This window comes from Anser cygnoides, chromosome 6 (genome assembly GCF_040182565.1).
Source record: "Anser cygnoides isolate HZ-2024a breed goose chromosome 6, Taihu_goose_T2T_genome, whole genome shotgun sequence".
NCBI classification, from domain to species: domain Eukaryota; kingdom Metazoa; phylum Chordata; class Aves; order Anseriformes; family Anatidae; genus Anser; species Anser cygnoides.
In genome coordinates this window covers 29840903-29858093 of record NC_089878.1, presented here as the reverse complement: position 1 = coordinate 29858093, position 17191 = coordinate 29840903, and the positions used below count along the sequence as shown (strand labels likewise).

Sequence of the window (17191 nt, the reverse complement as noted above, 5' to 3'; positions counted from 1 at the left end):
TGGTTCTATTTCAGTGGTCACTTAAATGCTACCTAAATCCCAGTGACGTTCAAAACAAACACTGCCGAAAGTCTAGATCTACTACTAAGCATCACATGCCTCCAGAAGTTTATGCTTTTACTGAGGGGAAAGGGATGATGAACAAGGAAGAAGCTGGAGCATATTGGTTTAGGTTAACAGTATTCACCTTTTGGTAAGCCATCATTATAACTAGCTATGGTTAATATTTTACCCATAAAATATTAGAAATTATGAATGGACACATTTATGTAAGTTCTACATTAAAGTCTAGTTCCTCATTTGATAGTACAAGGCAAGCAGTCTTGATTTTGTAGCAGTCGGGCTTTTTTATTTTTTTATTGTCAGTATTGGACGGGTTACAACTTCAGTAAATTTGGAGAAGATACAAAACAGGGTTGATAGACCAGATGATCTCTCCAGCATTCAGAGGGACCTTGACAAACTGGAGAAATAGGAAAAAAGTAATCTTATGAAGTTCAACAAAGAAAATTCAAGGGTCTACACTTGGATTAAGAATAACCCCATTCACCAGCACTGACTGGGGGCCCAATCAGTTGGAAAGCAGCTTTGCAGAGAAAAGACTGGTGGGTCCTGGCAGACAACAAGCTGACCATGAGCCAGCAGTATGCCATTCAGCAATGGTGGCCAATGTTATCCTGGCATCCAGGACTGCCTTGGGAAGAGCAATGTCAGCAGACAGAAGATGGTGATCCTTCCCCTGTACTCTCTATGGGTGTTGCATAACTGGAGTGCTGGGTTTGGTTCTGGGCTCCCCAGTAGAAAGCAGACAAGGATTTACTGTAGTAAGTCCACAGAGGGCTGCAAAGATGATTAAGGGACTGGAGTATCCTTTGTAAGAGAAAAGGCTGAGAGAGCTGGGTCTGCTCAGCCTGAAGAAGAGTCAGGGGAATCTGTGACCTGCAATGTGAGGTCATAAGGACTCTCCTCAAAAGAGCTACAAATGTGGAATAAAACTTGGCAAATGAATCCCTAACACAGAAGAATAGTCTGAGGAAATTCATTTAATATATGAAGAAGAAACCAGAATTAGAATTAGGCTGGAATTAAAGTGACTTGCTGGGATGAATTGTGAGATTCCTGGTACAGCAATAAGATTTCCTATCAGCTGGATGAACAAGTTCATGACTGTAGTGTCATTACGAAGATTAACTACTGCTATCATTAATGTTATTACTAGTACAAAATCCCAAGAAACTTTGGAGCAAGAGAGAAAAAAACAGAGGAGGACGTATCCATTAGAATTTGTCTAGAGACAGATCTGTGGTGTTCAGTGGAACTGAATGCCAAACCCCTGGAGATACACATCTGGGCTTTTTGACATTTTAAGAAACTTGTAAAATTACTATTTTTGTGGCTACATCTAGCTTCTCTCTGTGATGCTGAGTTGCAACTTGCAACTTCAGTTTGCTGGTTATATGTTTGAAGGTCTTTGTGCTATGTTCCATTTGCTGTTTAGAAAAGCCTTGGTTTACTGATTTGTTATCTATACCTGGCGCTTTAAGGTAGAGATCATGACAAGCAACGCTCTTTCAATTTTTCAGCACTACAGCTGACCCTTGACAAAATGAGATTTTAGCTTAGCCCTTACTTGGGTTGAAAAGTGTCAGGTCCCCATACCTGTCCATAAAGGCTTGGAAGATTGCTGCATTCTGACCAAACATCAGTTATAATTAAGAGGAAAATCAGTTCCCATCCTTAATCTACTCAGTAAAGCATGATGCAGAATGCACTGATGTCATTATATACAATTATATTGTACAACTAGACACTAGACAATGTTTATTGTTTCTGTCTAGCTACCATTCCCAGAGGCTTTGGGTGCTATTAATAAAGCACATTAATTGAAATAATGAAACAGATGGTAGGCTTGATATGGAGGCCCAATTCTAACAAAGGACTGCAATGTTTATATCCAAGGAAGAATTTAGAATCTTACTGCGAATGAGTGACTCTCTTATGTAAAGTACTATGACATACTTGACAATGAAATAGAGGAGTTCTACTTTCCAAATTTATGGCCAAGTTTTCCGGTCTTGTAACAGCTTTGTAGTGTGAAAAGGTAAATACAAAGAAGGTCCATGCACAGAGCATGCAGAATTGTGGCCACAGTACTATATGTAACACAAACATTCCTTGCAGAATTCAAACAGAAAACGACAGGGAGTGCAATACGGATAGAGGGGATGAAGGCTCACAGCACTCTTCTTATCATTAGGGAACAGAAATGGCTTCAGAAGAGCAAGCTACAGTCAGCAAAATGATGCCACCCTGTGCAGCCACACAGGCTGTATGAATCACTTTACTGGAGTGCGCAATGGGAGAAGGTAATACTGCTATCAGTGCAAACAAGTAAAGCTGCCAAACTTTTGCATAGGTGAGCTTTTATAAGTAGGAGTACTAGAATGCTCAGGCTAACCCTTACAGCTAAATCAGCCAAATAAAAAACCAACTCTGTTAAAAAGCCAGCACACAGCACAGGTTAACTCAAGCACTATAATAACTGATGAGTCCGAAATATTTTTAGTAAAACCTACCTGTGACCTTGCCCAGGGTAAGTGATTTGGTGGCCTTAAAATCAATCTCAGAGAAGTTGTGTTTGAGTTTGAGAACTTGATCAACCTGGAAGAGGTCCATAAAATTAGTTTATTAAAACAGCATACAGATACCCCTAGATCTTTCTCTGTACCGCAAACTTGTGGGAAGGCTCTCAGCTGCAAATAAGTTAATTCTGCCCCCAACCGTGATTCAGTTTCTAAAGATAGCAAAGTGAACGTGCTTTGATTTTTGCATGAGAAGCTGAAGGTTCACAAGTATAGTCATGTAAAGGGATTTAAAGAAACTTCCCCTGAAGAAAAGCTTAAAATGTTTAACACTGAAATTCCCCTGCTTCCCAAATTTCATGTCTAGTCACTTCAGAGTGCACTCAAAGGAGACCTCTCTAGGAATGTATTGTGGAGAATTAGTTCTCAATAGAAGAAAACCACAGTGCAGCAGACAATAGAAGACTGGTAATAGAGAAAAACCCTGACTGTTAGCTTAAACCTCCTTCCTAGATAATCAGGCTTACCTATTTTAGTTGCTGCGTTAACTGCATATTATTTTAACAACAAGAAATAGAAATTGCAGAGGAAAGAAAAACCATGGTGCTCCATGTGTTTCTTTTGCTTTCTCATTCTATTCTTTCATTAACACATGGTTTCTCCTTAGACTGATACTGCCACTCCTCTGTTAAATGATCATGGCCCAGACCTAGCAAATTTGTTTTGTAATTCGAAATGATGTAATTAGCCTCAGAAGGAAAGCAGAAGGAGCAGTAAGATGGTACTCTTCATCCTGCCTTTGGAAAACAGGCAATGCAAGAGAACAGGGGCAGATGAGGGGTCTCATCTCCCTTGAAATCACCACAGTCATAGGGCACACTGAAGGGTGGGCCTACATCTAACAAAGGGACAGGACATCAGCAGGCACACAGTGGCTGCACCCCGCATTCCCTCAGCCCTTCCTGTTTGAGAAGATAAGGCTGCTGTGGTCACATTCTCCTTTGGGGCACATATACCTAATGAAATAACTTTCCCAGGTGCTCCCTCCTTGGCTGTTTTTCTCCATATGGCAGCTTTTTGATGATATACATTGTGTGCTCCCTTTGGGCCTACAGGTCACACAGATAACCCTAGGCCCCAGCACTGCTCTAGTGGTCCAGATGAATTTCTGGTCAAGGGTGTTTCCCAGTTCACAGATTGTAAGAGACAACGGAGAAATCACTCTGCTGAAAATACCACTGCTGGGCACTCTTCAAGGTAGGGTCTGGGCCAGGCCCTGGTCTGGTTGGAGCTTTGGTTTAACTCATAGGGCTTTTCTGCTGCTGGACCTCCTACTGGCAATCAGGCACTGAAATCAGTGGGTCTGTTTGTAGCATGAAGTATTCCTTTACACCGAACACGAAACTGGGAATCTAGCCCTGAAAATAAGCCAGGACATACCTGAATGATGAGCTCTCTGCCTTCTCTGTTAATCTTCACATGGTGCAGCTCTCGGTTGGCAAAATTTCCAGAGTCAATTGTGAAAATAAGGAGCCCATCCTTACTCAGCTTATATCGGACCTGTAAACTTCCTTAAAAGCAGAGCAAAATTCTATAAAACTTGTGTCCATAATGAGATACTGTTCAATACCTTTACATAACATATAACTCATTTTCTTTTTATTATAGTGGAGAAACAAGGTTAAAAAGTCAAGAAACAGGTTGAAGAGAAATGAAAGAGTTCACACTTTAATGAAAAGTATGAAAAAATGCACTGGAAGAGTTTTTCTTCTTACTAGCTAACAAACTCTGCTGTGGAGAAACATAACTTAATTGAGTAACTGAGTATAACAAAGGAGATGGTGTCTGTCCATAGGTCAGACATTTAGCATGGCCACAAGAGCTGATCTACAGTAGACTGTGAAGGATTGCTTCCACCAGAGGGCATGCAGGCCTTGCACTATTCCGTTAAACTAATATTGGTGCATTTTACTATTCCAAGTCAGGACTTCATCAGGGTATAACAGCCAATGCAGAAGACAGTGACGACTGTGAGAATTATAACTTAATTCCAAGCATTTAAAGGCCCAGATTCATTATGATTTATATGCAATGCGAGAAAAGATATATTGCAAATGATTACCAAAAAAAAACACTTTGGTTTTCTAAACTATTTAAAAAAATAAATAAAATTCATTTAAAACAAATCCCAAGCATCTCTTTCAGTCTTTGCAGAAAATAAATACAGCATTTTGACTTCAGAGACACACCACTGACCCTTGATGTAGTCTGGCATTTTATTGAGGTGAATGAGCAGCCCTGCTTGGCTCGTCTATTCAGCCATATTAATGCTGCAAGACTGACTTCTTGTCTAGAGTTAGAGGCAGGGGACAAGAGGTGGTTCTCCTTCACTGCATAACGTGGACATAACTGCTCTCCTTACCCTTGACCTTAATGCAGGAATAAGTGCAACTGCACTGCAACAGCACTTGCAACTGCTGTCCTTAAGGCTCTTGCAAAACTACTTTATGAGTATCAAACAATGTATAAACTTCCTGCAGAGAGGGAATTTTGCAACCTCTATGCAACTCACAGTATGTCAACAGTTCTTCCAAATTGGACCCAAAGTCCCGTTAAAATCATCTCTCTTCCTTTGCCTCACCAGGATGTTTGCTGCTCAGGCTCCTAAAAGCTGCTCTTTTTGTAACATTCTGTGTAATCCCAGACGAGCACTACCTCTCTCTGAGCTTTGCGGTATAGAAACAAAGCTTTCATAGATGGGAGGGAAAATGAGAATGAACTACTAGGATGAAGGCTTTTTAGCTGACTGAGAGGTCTACTGGATCAGGTCATGGTTTAAATCAATAAATAAAAAAAGTATTTAAAAGGCATTTACTTTCTCCCATATAGTCATGGATGTAAGAGGGAAATTTCTGAAGAGATCAAGGTCAGTAACAACTGCTAAATTATCCAGTGTGATAATATAGGTCCTGATTCAGCTGCCCTGATTCACACTGCAAAGCTCCTGTCCCCTCATTGCATGTCCAGGACAAGGAACTACTGTTTATCACCTTTAAAGTTAAAGGTCCAAACTTATATCATAGTCCCGTTTTCTTGTACATTTTCTGAGTGATGCATCAACAGGGAATAAAAGTGTGAACATCTGATAATAACGTTAGAAAGACATGGGAAAAGAAGCCCAAGTGCAAAAAAAAAAAGTTAACAGAACTTCAGACTGGTTCATTCAGTAAAAAGTGGAAAGGTTGTCTGAACCTGCATGTCACAGCTGAGATGACCACACAGAATAAAGTGAAATGCATTGTGACAGAGTAACAGACTGGTCCTAATTGAAAATCGCATCCCAGAAGAAGCATTTTATCAGCCACTCACACCTCTTACCTGCAGTCTTTGAAAAGGGCCTAGTGCAAAAAATAGAACACAGCCAAGATCTGGTCTGTGACCTTGTACTAGTTGATTAGTTTGAAAATCTAAAAACACACTGCTCTTTTCAAATGCTATGATCACACCAGTATATAAGATAAAAATGGTAGTACTACATCCAGGCGATCAACATAGTAACCAGCACATTTGTGTTCAAAGTCAGCAAGATATGCAATCTATCCAGGCTCTTAGGTGCTTCAAATAGAGATTCACTCATTGTCTTCATCAGAAAAACACCAATTTCTGCTTTAAAGCAGAAATCATCTGTTCCATAGAGACAACAGAGGAGGTTCTTGACATTCACTAAGAAATAATCTTAATTTCTATAGTGGTATTATTTTACCTTAAATCATTAAAAGAAATAAATTAATAACATCTTATCAAATTGCTTTGAATACCAATAGAAACTTTTTTTTTGGATGGCTGTTCTTCAAAACCATTTTATTCAAGTTGACATTTTGCCTGTGGTCAAATTTGCATTAATATAAATCATAAGTATATGGGCTCATGTCTCCAGAGATGTTTTGGCATTTACACCGATGGAGCTGAGAGCTGATTTTGATATGCATTCAGTATCAAAATTTTTAGTGTTGGCAGAATACAGAATCATTACTTTGGTAGATTACATTGCCATTTTGCTATTTGACAGACAAAATAAATAGATTATTAATTAAAATTGTTATTAAGATTTTTTTTTGGCCTCTGAATTTTGATTATCTGGTCTGCTGGCTTTTTCTATCATATCATCCCAGTGTCACTAACCACAAATAAAAACCTGTGTATAAAGCAGCTCCTATTCTCATTTTTGTATCATTTCTGCCTCACAATAGGGATTCACACTAATCATAAGCAGCATAATTTCTGGCAGTCTTGTTGCAGTCATGCTTGTCATCCTCTTTTCAGCTCCCTGTGTCTGAGCATGCACACCTGGAGTGCCATAATGCTCAAGCAATGCACTGCCTGTTGTGTTTTCTTCCTTCTCTAATATGTGTGGAATTGCTGGAGGCAATTTCTATCAGGTCCATAAAAGAGGGAGGGAGGGAAAGAGAGGTATCATGTTTTTGGCCTTGGGCAGTGAAATTTTCCTGGACATACTACCTCAGTAGTATTAGATAAGAGTAGATTCACACTTAATGATTATAGCCATCCCTTTTAGCTTCAAATTCTGGAGGTAACTGCCACTGCAGACTATGGATCAACATGCAGATACACTGCGCTACCTCCAGAACAGCCTGACAGAGGAGCAGTCATAGTTTATCTGCTGTGTGACCTCTTTTCTCCACTTCTGCAGGCAATGAGTCCACATGGGCTGCAACGCTACTATGACAAGGCCACTACTAGTATCAAAGCTGGCCTGCTACACACCACTGTGGCTTTCAAACTGTAATTTGCAGTAGTATAATCTATGGCTGTAGGGCTGAATGACATCTCTCTGCTTATATCAAGTGGCTTCAGAGCCATTTTAACAGGATTCCATGGGGATCCCCTTGTACAGAGGAATGTTCTGGGAAATAGACACAAAAGGGAAGTATTTATGCCATCCCATATTGGTAAATATGTAGGGGATGATTCTTCTGAAACAAAACACTCCCAGGATACTCTTTCAGTGGTGATGGAGGTCAGGGTTAGTACTTGCTAGCAGTACGCTAATGATCAGTATCAGCATAACTAAACCCCAGGCAGCTACAGAAATAGCATGGTGCCTTCAAACTGTTTCTACCCCTTTCCTGGGGACAAGAAAGATGAAGTAGCAGCTCTTGATCTAGTAATAATACAGGGATATTATGCTGGTTTGAGACTTCAAAGTGCTCAGCCTGAAGAAGAAAGTTATTCATAAGCAAGGTTCTTGTCACACATGCCACCAGGACTACTGGTCTTGTGTCATTTTGTCTTGAAGAACCAAACAGCAAGAAAGGGAATGACAAGCCCTTGGGGTCTGAGTCTTCTCTGCGGGACTTTCATTTATAGAAACGGGTTTTAAATGAGCCCAGATTGAACCCAACATCTAAAACAAGTTCAGTAGCAGTTTTTAATGACTTAAACTGGCTGGAGCAGCTGGCAAGACATCTTGCACCCCTCCGAGAAGCTGAGGTTAGTGCAGGGAGCATGTGCGGCTGACACACATAAAATGTACAGCTTTATCACCATCACGTAACATCAGGAAAAATCACTTAAATCAGGGCAGCTGACAAGTATAGTTTGGGAGAAATGTGTATGTATAAAATATGAAACACTGCATTAGGATAAGGACCTTATAATACACCTGCATGTCCCATTGCCACAGAGGCACCCAGAAATACAGAAGTACCAACAGAACCTCTCCGAGCTCTCTCACACTGGCAGTCACCCTCGTCAGACAGGAAGGTGTTACTGATGCTAACCCTACCCACCCTCAGCACTTACTGAGCTATTGCTAACAGACAAAATAATAAAGGACAGCACCAATTAAACAACAGGTGGGAAATATTAGTAAGCCTATTGATATTGTTGCTATTATGAAAAGAATTAAAATATTTAGCCCAGAAAGTCATTTGCAACTCGTAAAGTGGAAATGTTGCTTTTTCATTCCTGATTGCAGAATAGCAAATGACAGCTTTCAAGTCATCTCTACCAGAAAATACCTCTCTGGCAACTTGTACAGCTTCAGTGTCCCTCTTTATAGCCTGGATATTTAAAAATGAACAAATGCTTTCTTGGTTAGGAGCAGCTGGCTAAGAAACCTGCTCCTTAATTAGCAGCTTCTCCCCAGGGATATTTACTCAGTAAATTTACTCTTCAGTGGAAGTGCCACTGGTGATTCAAAGAACAGGGCCCATCTCCTCTGCATCCACTGGCTTTTAACTAAGAAAATACTTGCACATTTTTAGGAGATGACTCTTGCTATTTGCTTTGCTCAGAGAAAACAAAGAGGAGAAACTGCTGAACATGTTTGCTGATACGATTTCTCAGCTACAGTGTTGGTTCAGATGACACTGTTTTACATGGTTAAAAAAATAAATCATGCCTCCCAAATTCTGCTAATCTCTCATGGCAGAGAAAAAGGTGCTTATTTGAATACTTCCCACTCAAGACTTGAAGCATTCAGGACTTACAGATCATATTCAAGACATCATATATTAATAACACACTTTCACATTGCATTTCTTCAATTTAGAGAAGAAAAAAAAGCAAAACAACAACAAAAACTAACCAGCCCCCTCCCTAAAAACAAACAAGCAAGCAGAATAGGAGTCTGTCTGGAGGCCCATGACCTCAGCTTGCTTTGCAATCCTGCTAGGCAGCTGGAGCAGAATTAAGAATTTCACTTAAACATCAACAAATGCAGCTAGTTCCCTTATACGACTGACAAATTTGTTTAACCTTGGTAGACATCTCATTTCCACCAGCCACCAGTTGGCTTAACACAGGCTGACCAGCAATTAAAAAGGAACTGGCAGATGCATCTTACTCCAAAGCTAGAAAATATTGCAAGTCTAAAAGATGACCCAGAGGTCCACAGTTGTATAGCTCATCATGCAGTGGCTTATACACCAAGGTTATTCCAATGATTTTAAGGGGAATGTTCTATACAAAACAACCCATATTCATGCCCATGTGGCTGGGCCTAAAATGGGAAAAGGGCTAACCCATAGATATGGAATATACTAATCACTGTCCACATGAGTTCAGCTCATGGGTATCCTACCATCATACACAGCAGTATATTTGTGTACCCTGGAGGCAATGGGGAGAGCGCTGCCACCATTCCGTATTTACCAGCTTGTTGACTATTGACAAATTTTCCTTCTCTGTGCTACAGGTTATCTGTTGGTGAAGCAGATGAATGCTAACATCCTTTGGAAAATTACAGAAAACCTCTGGATGAGCAGCAGTTTCAAATAATACTGTTACCCACTATCATATGTTAGGCATTATCACTACCTCTCCATGTCTAGCTACTTCTTTCTGGTGAAGGACTAGTTGCCTTTTCTTTTACACTGTGATGTTACATTAATTACTTTTTTCCCCAAAGGTGATTTAATGCAAAGATGAAGAGTTCAGGGCATCAGATGAAATTAAATCCCCCTGAAATTACCTGCTTTCTGGTTCTGAGATTTATTCTGGTAAATTTTAACCTATACTTTTTCCATGCATGCTGTGGAATTTCAAAAGTCAATTTAAGACCCTTCATTTAACAAAAGCTATCTGTATAATACTATTGGATCTGATGCTCAGATCTCTCCTCTTGTCTTTGAACACACACTGTATGCCATTATTCTTCTCATGGTCAGACACTCAGTAGGGTCCTACAGTTCACTCATCTTTGTATACAGAGAAATCTTGCCAGGCTTTGATCTTACAGTGTACTTTTCATTTAAGACTAGTGTAGCAGACAGGCTGGCCGGAAGAGCCTCTACTTTTTACCCAGTGAACAAAACAAAGTAACATCCTATGAATTATATTTCACAAGTTTGACCTGGCTTTGCAAATTACACATCAGCACCAACTCTGTGCAAAGAGCTTGCAGGCAAAAAAGACTGAGAACCTCTGCTGTGATACCCTGAGGAATTCACACCAACCTGCCTGCACCAAGATCCTGGCTCATACCATTAGGCCTCTTTGCAGTAAGGGCACACTGCTGGCTCATGTACAACTTAGCATTCATAAGGACTCCAGGCCCTTTTCTGGGAAGCTGCTTTCCAACTGGGCAGTGCCCAGCATAAACTGACATCTGCCAGCTCTCTCAGTACTCATGTGAACTCATGGACTTATGTTTGTCCAGTTTCCTCTCTCACCGAGGTTACATCTTCCTTGTTCCAGATTTTCCCCCTGATCTCTGGGACATAGGATTCCTGAAGGCTGGTCTTGCTAGTAAAAACTGAGAGATAAACACCCATTTTCCCCAGGCAAAGAGGGACAAAGTCCCTCTTCATTGTCCAGCGTAACAACCAGCATAACTCATTTTTAATGGGAAAAATTAACATGCTAATAGGGATGTTATAAGCAAGACAGAAGAAGGTTTGCCTGTTCCAAGTTGTGTGGAAACAGCTACACTGCTCCGCAGTAGCACTTGAGTTTCTGCCAGACTACATATCTCTACATCCACAACACAGATACTTCATAATTTAGGAATAACTGAGAAATGACTAAGATCAATCCTCATGGCTAAAGTTTTTGGCAAGTCAGGTTGTAAAAAGACACTTCAGAATTACTTAAGAACACAAACATACACACATATATATAATCTGCAGCATCCAATTAAACAGGAGCTTCTGACTCTGTCCTTCCTCCCCACTCCTTTTGGGACAACTCCTTAGAAATCCAAAAATAAAAATGACTTTTTAACAGCACAATGTGAGCTTGACATTTCGATCTTCCAGGAGATAAACACCTCCTTCAGTCAAATATAAATGTATGTTTTCTTCCTAGCTGATTATCTGCGGCCATTGGCCTGGGGTTTTATGCCAGAAACCAGTAAGTTCAAAGTCAGTCTGTATATATGCAGAGCAAAGATCAATTATTAACTGCATGCTCAGCCATTCCTTCTCAGTGTAATCCAATTACAGTTCCCTTGTTTTTCCCTTGTGGGTCTCCAGAACATCTCTTGACCCTTCAGCACAGTAAAATGATCTTTGTGAGTACAAACATGTCCATGAATTGAGCTAATGAGACAGATCTTTCAGTTCTGTCCTCTTGGAAAGCAGATAAAGAAATCTGCCACAGTCCTTGGCTGAATGTTGTGACTGCTTCTCCTTTCAAAGAAGTCTAGTGCACTTAGAGATTTAGAACGGCATATGGTAAAACAAAACAAAACAACCGAAAAAGGCTTTGGGTGCCAAGTCCACTCAGATGACTCAATGACTTTAGTGCAGGATTTGAACTGAAAACTCTAATCAGCATGTCCACTTTCTGTGAGGTGTGCATACAACAAGAGATCATCCAAGGGACCAGAGATGTTTCTAACAAGAGAAGTTTCTCTGTTTACATAAAGAAACTGTTTGGAAGATCTCCTGCCATTTAATCCTTCCCACTTATGGTGCCACAGATAGTGTCGATTCACAGTCAATCAGGGGCAATTTTTTTTTTTTTTACATTCAGCATTCCTGATCAAACTCTCACTGCCCACTCCCCCAGTAAACAGAAGATTTCAGGACCAACTACAGCAATTTTTTGAAATGATTTTTAGAAAATATACTCTCCCATTTGCCGTATAAAAGCATTTAATGATTTAAACCAGAGCTAGGCAAGAAACATTTCTTAGTCTATTCAGAGTTGCTTAAGAACTAGTCTCCTCAACAAAGCTGCCTTCCTCACTTCCCAACATGACTTACTTTCCTGCTCCTGATCTGTTAAAAATAACCATACCTGAACCTTGGCACAATTTCCCACTTCACAGTCACGTAAATTATGCAGGTTGTTAATTGGGTGTTGAAACTCTTTAAACCAGAAGGTGTTCTCAAACAGAGAAAGCCCCAGTGAAGACTTGAAAGTCACCCCCCAAACCCACCCCAATGTTGCAGTAGATCCTATTTTCTCTAATTTAGCTTTGCTCCATTGAACCCTGCAATGCACAGATTCAAGAGTACTTGGCTCAAAGAATGAATTAGTTTATTTTGGCCTGCCTTTAACACTGAATGACAAAAGCTTTGTTTTTATTTGAGAAAAATTGTTGGAGACGCAGCTCACCAGATTTGCAAGGCAAAAACTACAAGGAGAATTTACATGCCTTCAATAGAAAGGCTGCTGCTGAGTTCGAGACAGAAGGAGATGAGAGTAGATTACTAGTTTGTTAAAAGGCAAAATGTCAGTAGCTTCTCAATGATGACATTTTCTTCTTTTTTTTTTTTAAGAGTGTTAATTTAGCCCACCTCTATTACAGCTTTTGGTTTCTTTTCCTATTAAGCATCAGCTGATTTCAAGAACTTTTAGGACATGGCTGTAAGGCTGATCTAGGTCCTGCTACTATATTTTGAGTATCACAATATCACAGAGCTGGTAGAAGAATTTTGCAAGCTGTTTTCAATTGTACTTTTGCTTGTAATATGCTTTTTTCTTGTCTTTAATCCTCCCTATGCAATTTCAGAGACTTGCTTTACCAAAGAAATTGGGAACAGAGCTCACTCTAATGACAATAGGTCCTGAATAGAGGCAATAAAAAAGGGACTCAAATTGCTTAGTTTCTTAGGAGATCAGATAATAACTTCAGATACATTTCAGTCATTCTAGAATAGTTTGAGATCCTATCTCTTTTCTTTGATGTTGGCTATCTGCTCTTTTTCTAGATTTGGAATTGAAGAAACCCTACCATACTAACAGACAAAGGCAAGAAAGAAAGAAACATTTTCTAGACATCATCATCATATTCATATCACATTTGATTACTTTCAGAGGGAAGGAAGAATATAGAAACAAGAGGCACTAATGGTTTCTATCCTGACATTTCCCACTCCCATCAATTTCTATCTTTAGGTATCAAGCTGAGTGCATTATAATACTAAGTTATTGATAATTTGGTGAAATCATGCAAATTAGCAAAAATGTGGAATGAAAAGGAGAGTGCAGCCTAGTTCCCAGAGCCTCATCCTCAGACTGATGCAGTGCATTTGCAGCCCTGGGAAGAGAAAGTAGTGTGTGTGTGCGCATGTGCAGGGGAAAGATGAGAAAAGTGCAAAGGCAGGCCACATATGGAGCAGCTCTGACCAGAAGACGAGACCAGCTATATTTGCATGACACTGTGGAAGCAGTGCCCTTCTGCAGTGTTGGTATTGCCGGGAGCCATTTATAAATGGACCAGACTTTTACCCACTATTACTGTGACAAGCTTGAGAATGCACCCACAGTGACTCTGCTGCACCACAGCTCTGTCCATAGACACAAAATAATCAGGTTACTCAGCTATCCCTCAAGGATGAAAGATCACAAAGCACATGACCTTGCACCACTATTCATAAGAAAGCACAGCTCTGTGATGTGCAAATGTCTTTCATCATGCTAATTAACGACACCAAACCAGACTCCTCACCATTCGATTAATTAGTGTTACAAGATGCAGATGTTCAAGGGCATATACCCCCTGAAAAAAAATAATCTAGAAAAAGTCTTGTGGATGTCCCATCCTCGGAAGTGTCTAAGACCAGGTTGGATGAGGCTCTGAGCAACCTGGTCTAGTGGAAGGTATCCCTGCCCATGGCAGGGGGGATGGAATTAGGTGATCTTTAAGGTCCCTTCCAATCCAAACCATTCCATGATTCTAAGAAGACTGGGGAGGAGAGAAATGCTAAGTTATTGCATCCATTTTCAAAGGCACATGTGTGATATAGAAGACTAAGTATTCACTAATAGCAGAAAGAATCCCTACTGAGTCATCTTTAAAAATATAAACTTTTGAAAACTTACCCATGCCATGACATGAAACCCATTGACCAGAGGTAAAAAAAACATTGTGATATAGATAAATCACTAGAGTGGGAACTGTTTCTAGAAATGCTAGTTGCAAGGCACCACTGAGCACCTAATTTAAGAGGAGGAGGTCATCTGTATGGATCCAGAATGGTAGCTCCTACACTGACACATGGTGGTACCCAACATCTGTTATATCTTTATTTCCTACATGAAGCACCTGCCCTCTAAGGCTCCAAGCACTGGAAGGGCTTTCTGTGTGAGTGGCAATGTGCAGCATGCATAAAGAAATGACTGAGTATGAGGAGATTTTATTTCCATATCCAGATCTCAAACTGACCCATTGAGTAACTCTAAGTGAATCATTTTACTACCAAAATTCTGGTGTCTCAATCAGTATGTACTGTATGTTCTAATGATATGACCTCCTTTACAGTCTGCCAGTGTAAAGTGCTTGGGGTTAAATGTGATTATTTATTAATTTTACTGAAACCAATCGATTTTACAGGGAATATTTCACACCTGACTGGATTAGACCACAGTTGCCCATACAAGTTCATTTTCACATAAGCTCCTTTCAATACAGTCTAAATATGAACAAGCCTTGCAGACACTTTCACTTCTTTTACGTTATTTAACGTGAGAAGTCTGAACTACCAGGAACATTCTTCTCATTGCCATTTTTATTAACTAATAATTTGCATAGTTGGTTTGTGGCTGATAGAAAAAAGGAGTGACAGGATACACCAGTAGAAGCTTCAAAAATACTTACAAAAGTTTGGTTGGGTTGTGAAGCATTAAAGTATACATAGACTCTTCCAATATAGTTTCTTAACAAGTGGAAAGGGCCTTAGGATTATGGCAAAGAATATTACTGCACACCTCTTAAGTGAGAATGCCCATCCCCATTTCACCAGAAGCCTAAACTTTATTTAACTATCAGTTACATGGCAGGGACCTACCTAAGTCCTACTATACATTGTCAGTCTCAGCAAATATCCTTGAAAATGAGCCAATAAAAGAGAAGGAATTGTGCTCACTTTTAATGTTACAAAGAATATTATTATTCATAGCCCAGTAACTTTATGGCAAGCATAAACCTCTTGGAGGAAGAAAGAGTAACACAATCTGAATAATCTGAACATTATTTTCATTGGAATAATTTCAATTCCAACAAGACTAAAAAATAAGAGGACATGAGATTTAAAAAACTACTGATTTGGAACAGAAGACAGAGAATATACGTGACTAAAATGACTGTCCTGACAGAATGACACAGGAGCAAGCATAAAACAAATCTGAAACAGACTTCCAGGACTTAAAAACCAAGGTCAGCTAGTTATCTTAATTCTTTGTGTACAATGCTACATTTTAATAGTCCAGGGTTTTGGAGCCTGACATCTCACCAACCCTTTAAACTAATGTTCTCTTCATTTTACAGATGAGTAAAGATACATACAGAGATGAGAAAGACACTACTGTCCAAACTGCCTCCTGATTCTGAGTGTGCTAAGAGCTGCTCCACCTAATTTCTGGAAGTGGAAGAATCTCAATCTCTTTCTGAGCCAAAGAGGAGTTCTGCAGATGATGCAGCTGCCAAAATGAAACATTTTGTAGAAACATATTGTAAAATCTGTGGTCCTGCTGAGCTACTCCAAGAGATCCTAGTGTCCTGTTCCCAGCTCCTTCCCCAATCACCATTAGAGAGTTCCTGCCTCTTAGAGACCTCCCAACTGCACCTCGCTGATGGTTGCATTTCATCAATAAAAGGCAATTGACTCATGTTTCTAAGGTCATTTTATACTACTCCGGCAGCAGTAAAGGTGATATAAATGGATATTACATTTTCATTTACTTTAGGGCTATTTTTGATTGCTTGATTGGCATCAAGAAACCTCAGTGTAACTGAGAAGCAAATTCCAAGCTTTCACCTCAGCAGAGACTAACCTCTCCAACTCTGGAGCTTTGCACTGGAATATTCATATATCTGAACATCATATACACTGAACACCTGCATCTGAGAGCAAAGTGGAGATGGAAATGTGGGACTGGATGGCAGAGGAGAAAGAAGAAGGTTTCCTCAAGAGTCCCACCACCCTCCTGCTACTTCCCTTGGGGGAGATGGGCCCCAGGCTGATACTGCCCTGGCTGCAGGAGGGGTAGCCAGGGATTTGGCTATTCATCCTATGCCAGCCTGAATGCTGGCCACATGACATAACCAGGATATAAACTACTGCAAAATCCATAAAGAGAATAAAAGCTTTTTTTTTTTTTTTTTCCTCCTTTATACTTTAATTTGATGGTACTTCAGAGCTTGGCTATTTTGGAATTTGCAAGGCTTCAGAGTGGTCTGGGTCATTCGGTCAAATGCACATATTCAAGCACATAACATTAACTTTCTATTGTTCTGCCACAGGCTAGTGACTCACCAATATGCTTACTCATCATTTCCAGTGCTCCAGTGCCTGATAAGTCTTGAATAATTCAAACATCCCAATTTGTATAGGATGATGCATGTCTGGAGTAAGTTTTCTGAAAGCACTGCAAGGACTCAGAAGCCAGAGGGTCTATGCCCCTAAAATCTTTACAAGTTTTCAAAATGTGCCCACACCATTTACCTTGTAATAGCAAATGGATGTTCTAGTCAGTGAACCTAGAAGATCTGTACATTTTCTGGCTTTAATACTCAGATGTACTGGCCATATTCCATTGAAACAATGCAGTGAAGAGCAATACGCATGCCAATAGAGAATGCAAAAGATAAAATAATATATTTCTGCACCAAGTGTTCTTGTACAGTCATGGAATTT

At 39.9% G+C, this 17191-nt stretch overlaps 1 protein-coding gene across 3 annotated transcripts in view; it reads right to left on the bottom strand.

The window, feature by feature from the left end:
- The window catches only part of CNTNAP5 (contactin associated protein family member 5), a 285697-nt gene that overhangs the window by 16812 nt on the left and 251694 nt on the right, over positions 1 to 17191 (bottom strand). For 2 of the 3 annotated variants that reach the window (XM_048050395.2, XM_013178329.3), the window contains 2 exons: positions 4023 to 4153; positions 2577 to 2661 (listed from right to left, as the gene is read on the bottom strand). The exons of the other annotated variant lie outside the window; for it this stretch is intronic. In XM_048050395.2, the coding sequence (XP_047906352.2) occupies positions 2577 to 2661; positions 4023 to 4153 (216 nt within the window). The remainder of the gene's footprint in view (positions 1 to 2576; positions 2662 to 4022; positions 4154 to 17191) is intronic. 3 annotated transcript variants of the gene reach the window in all.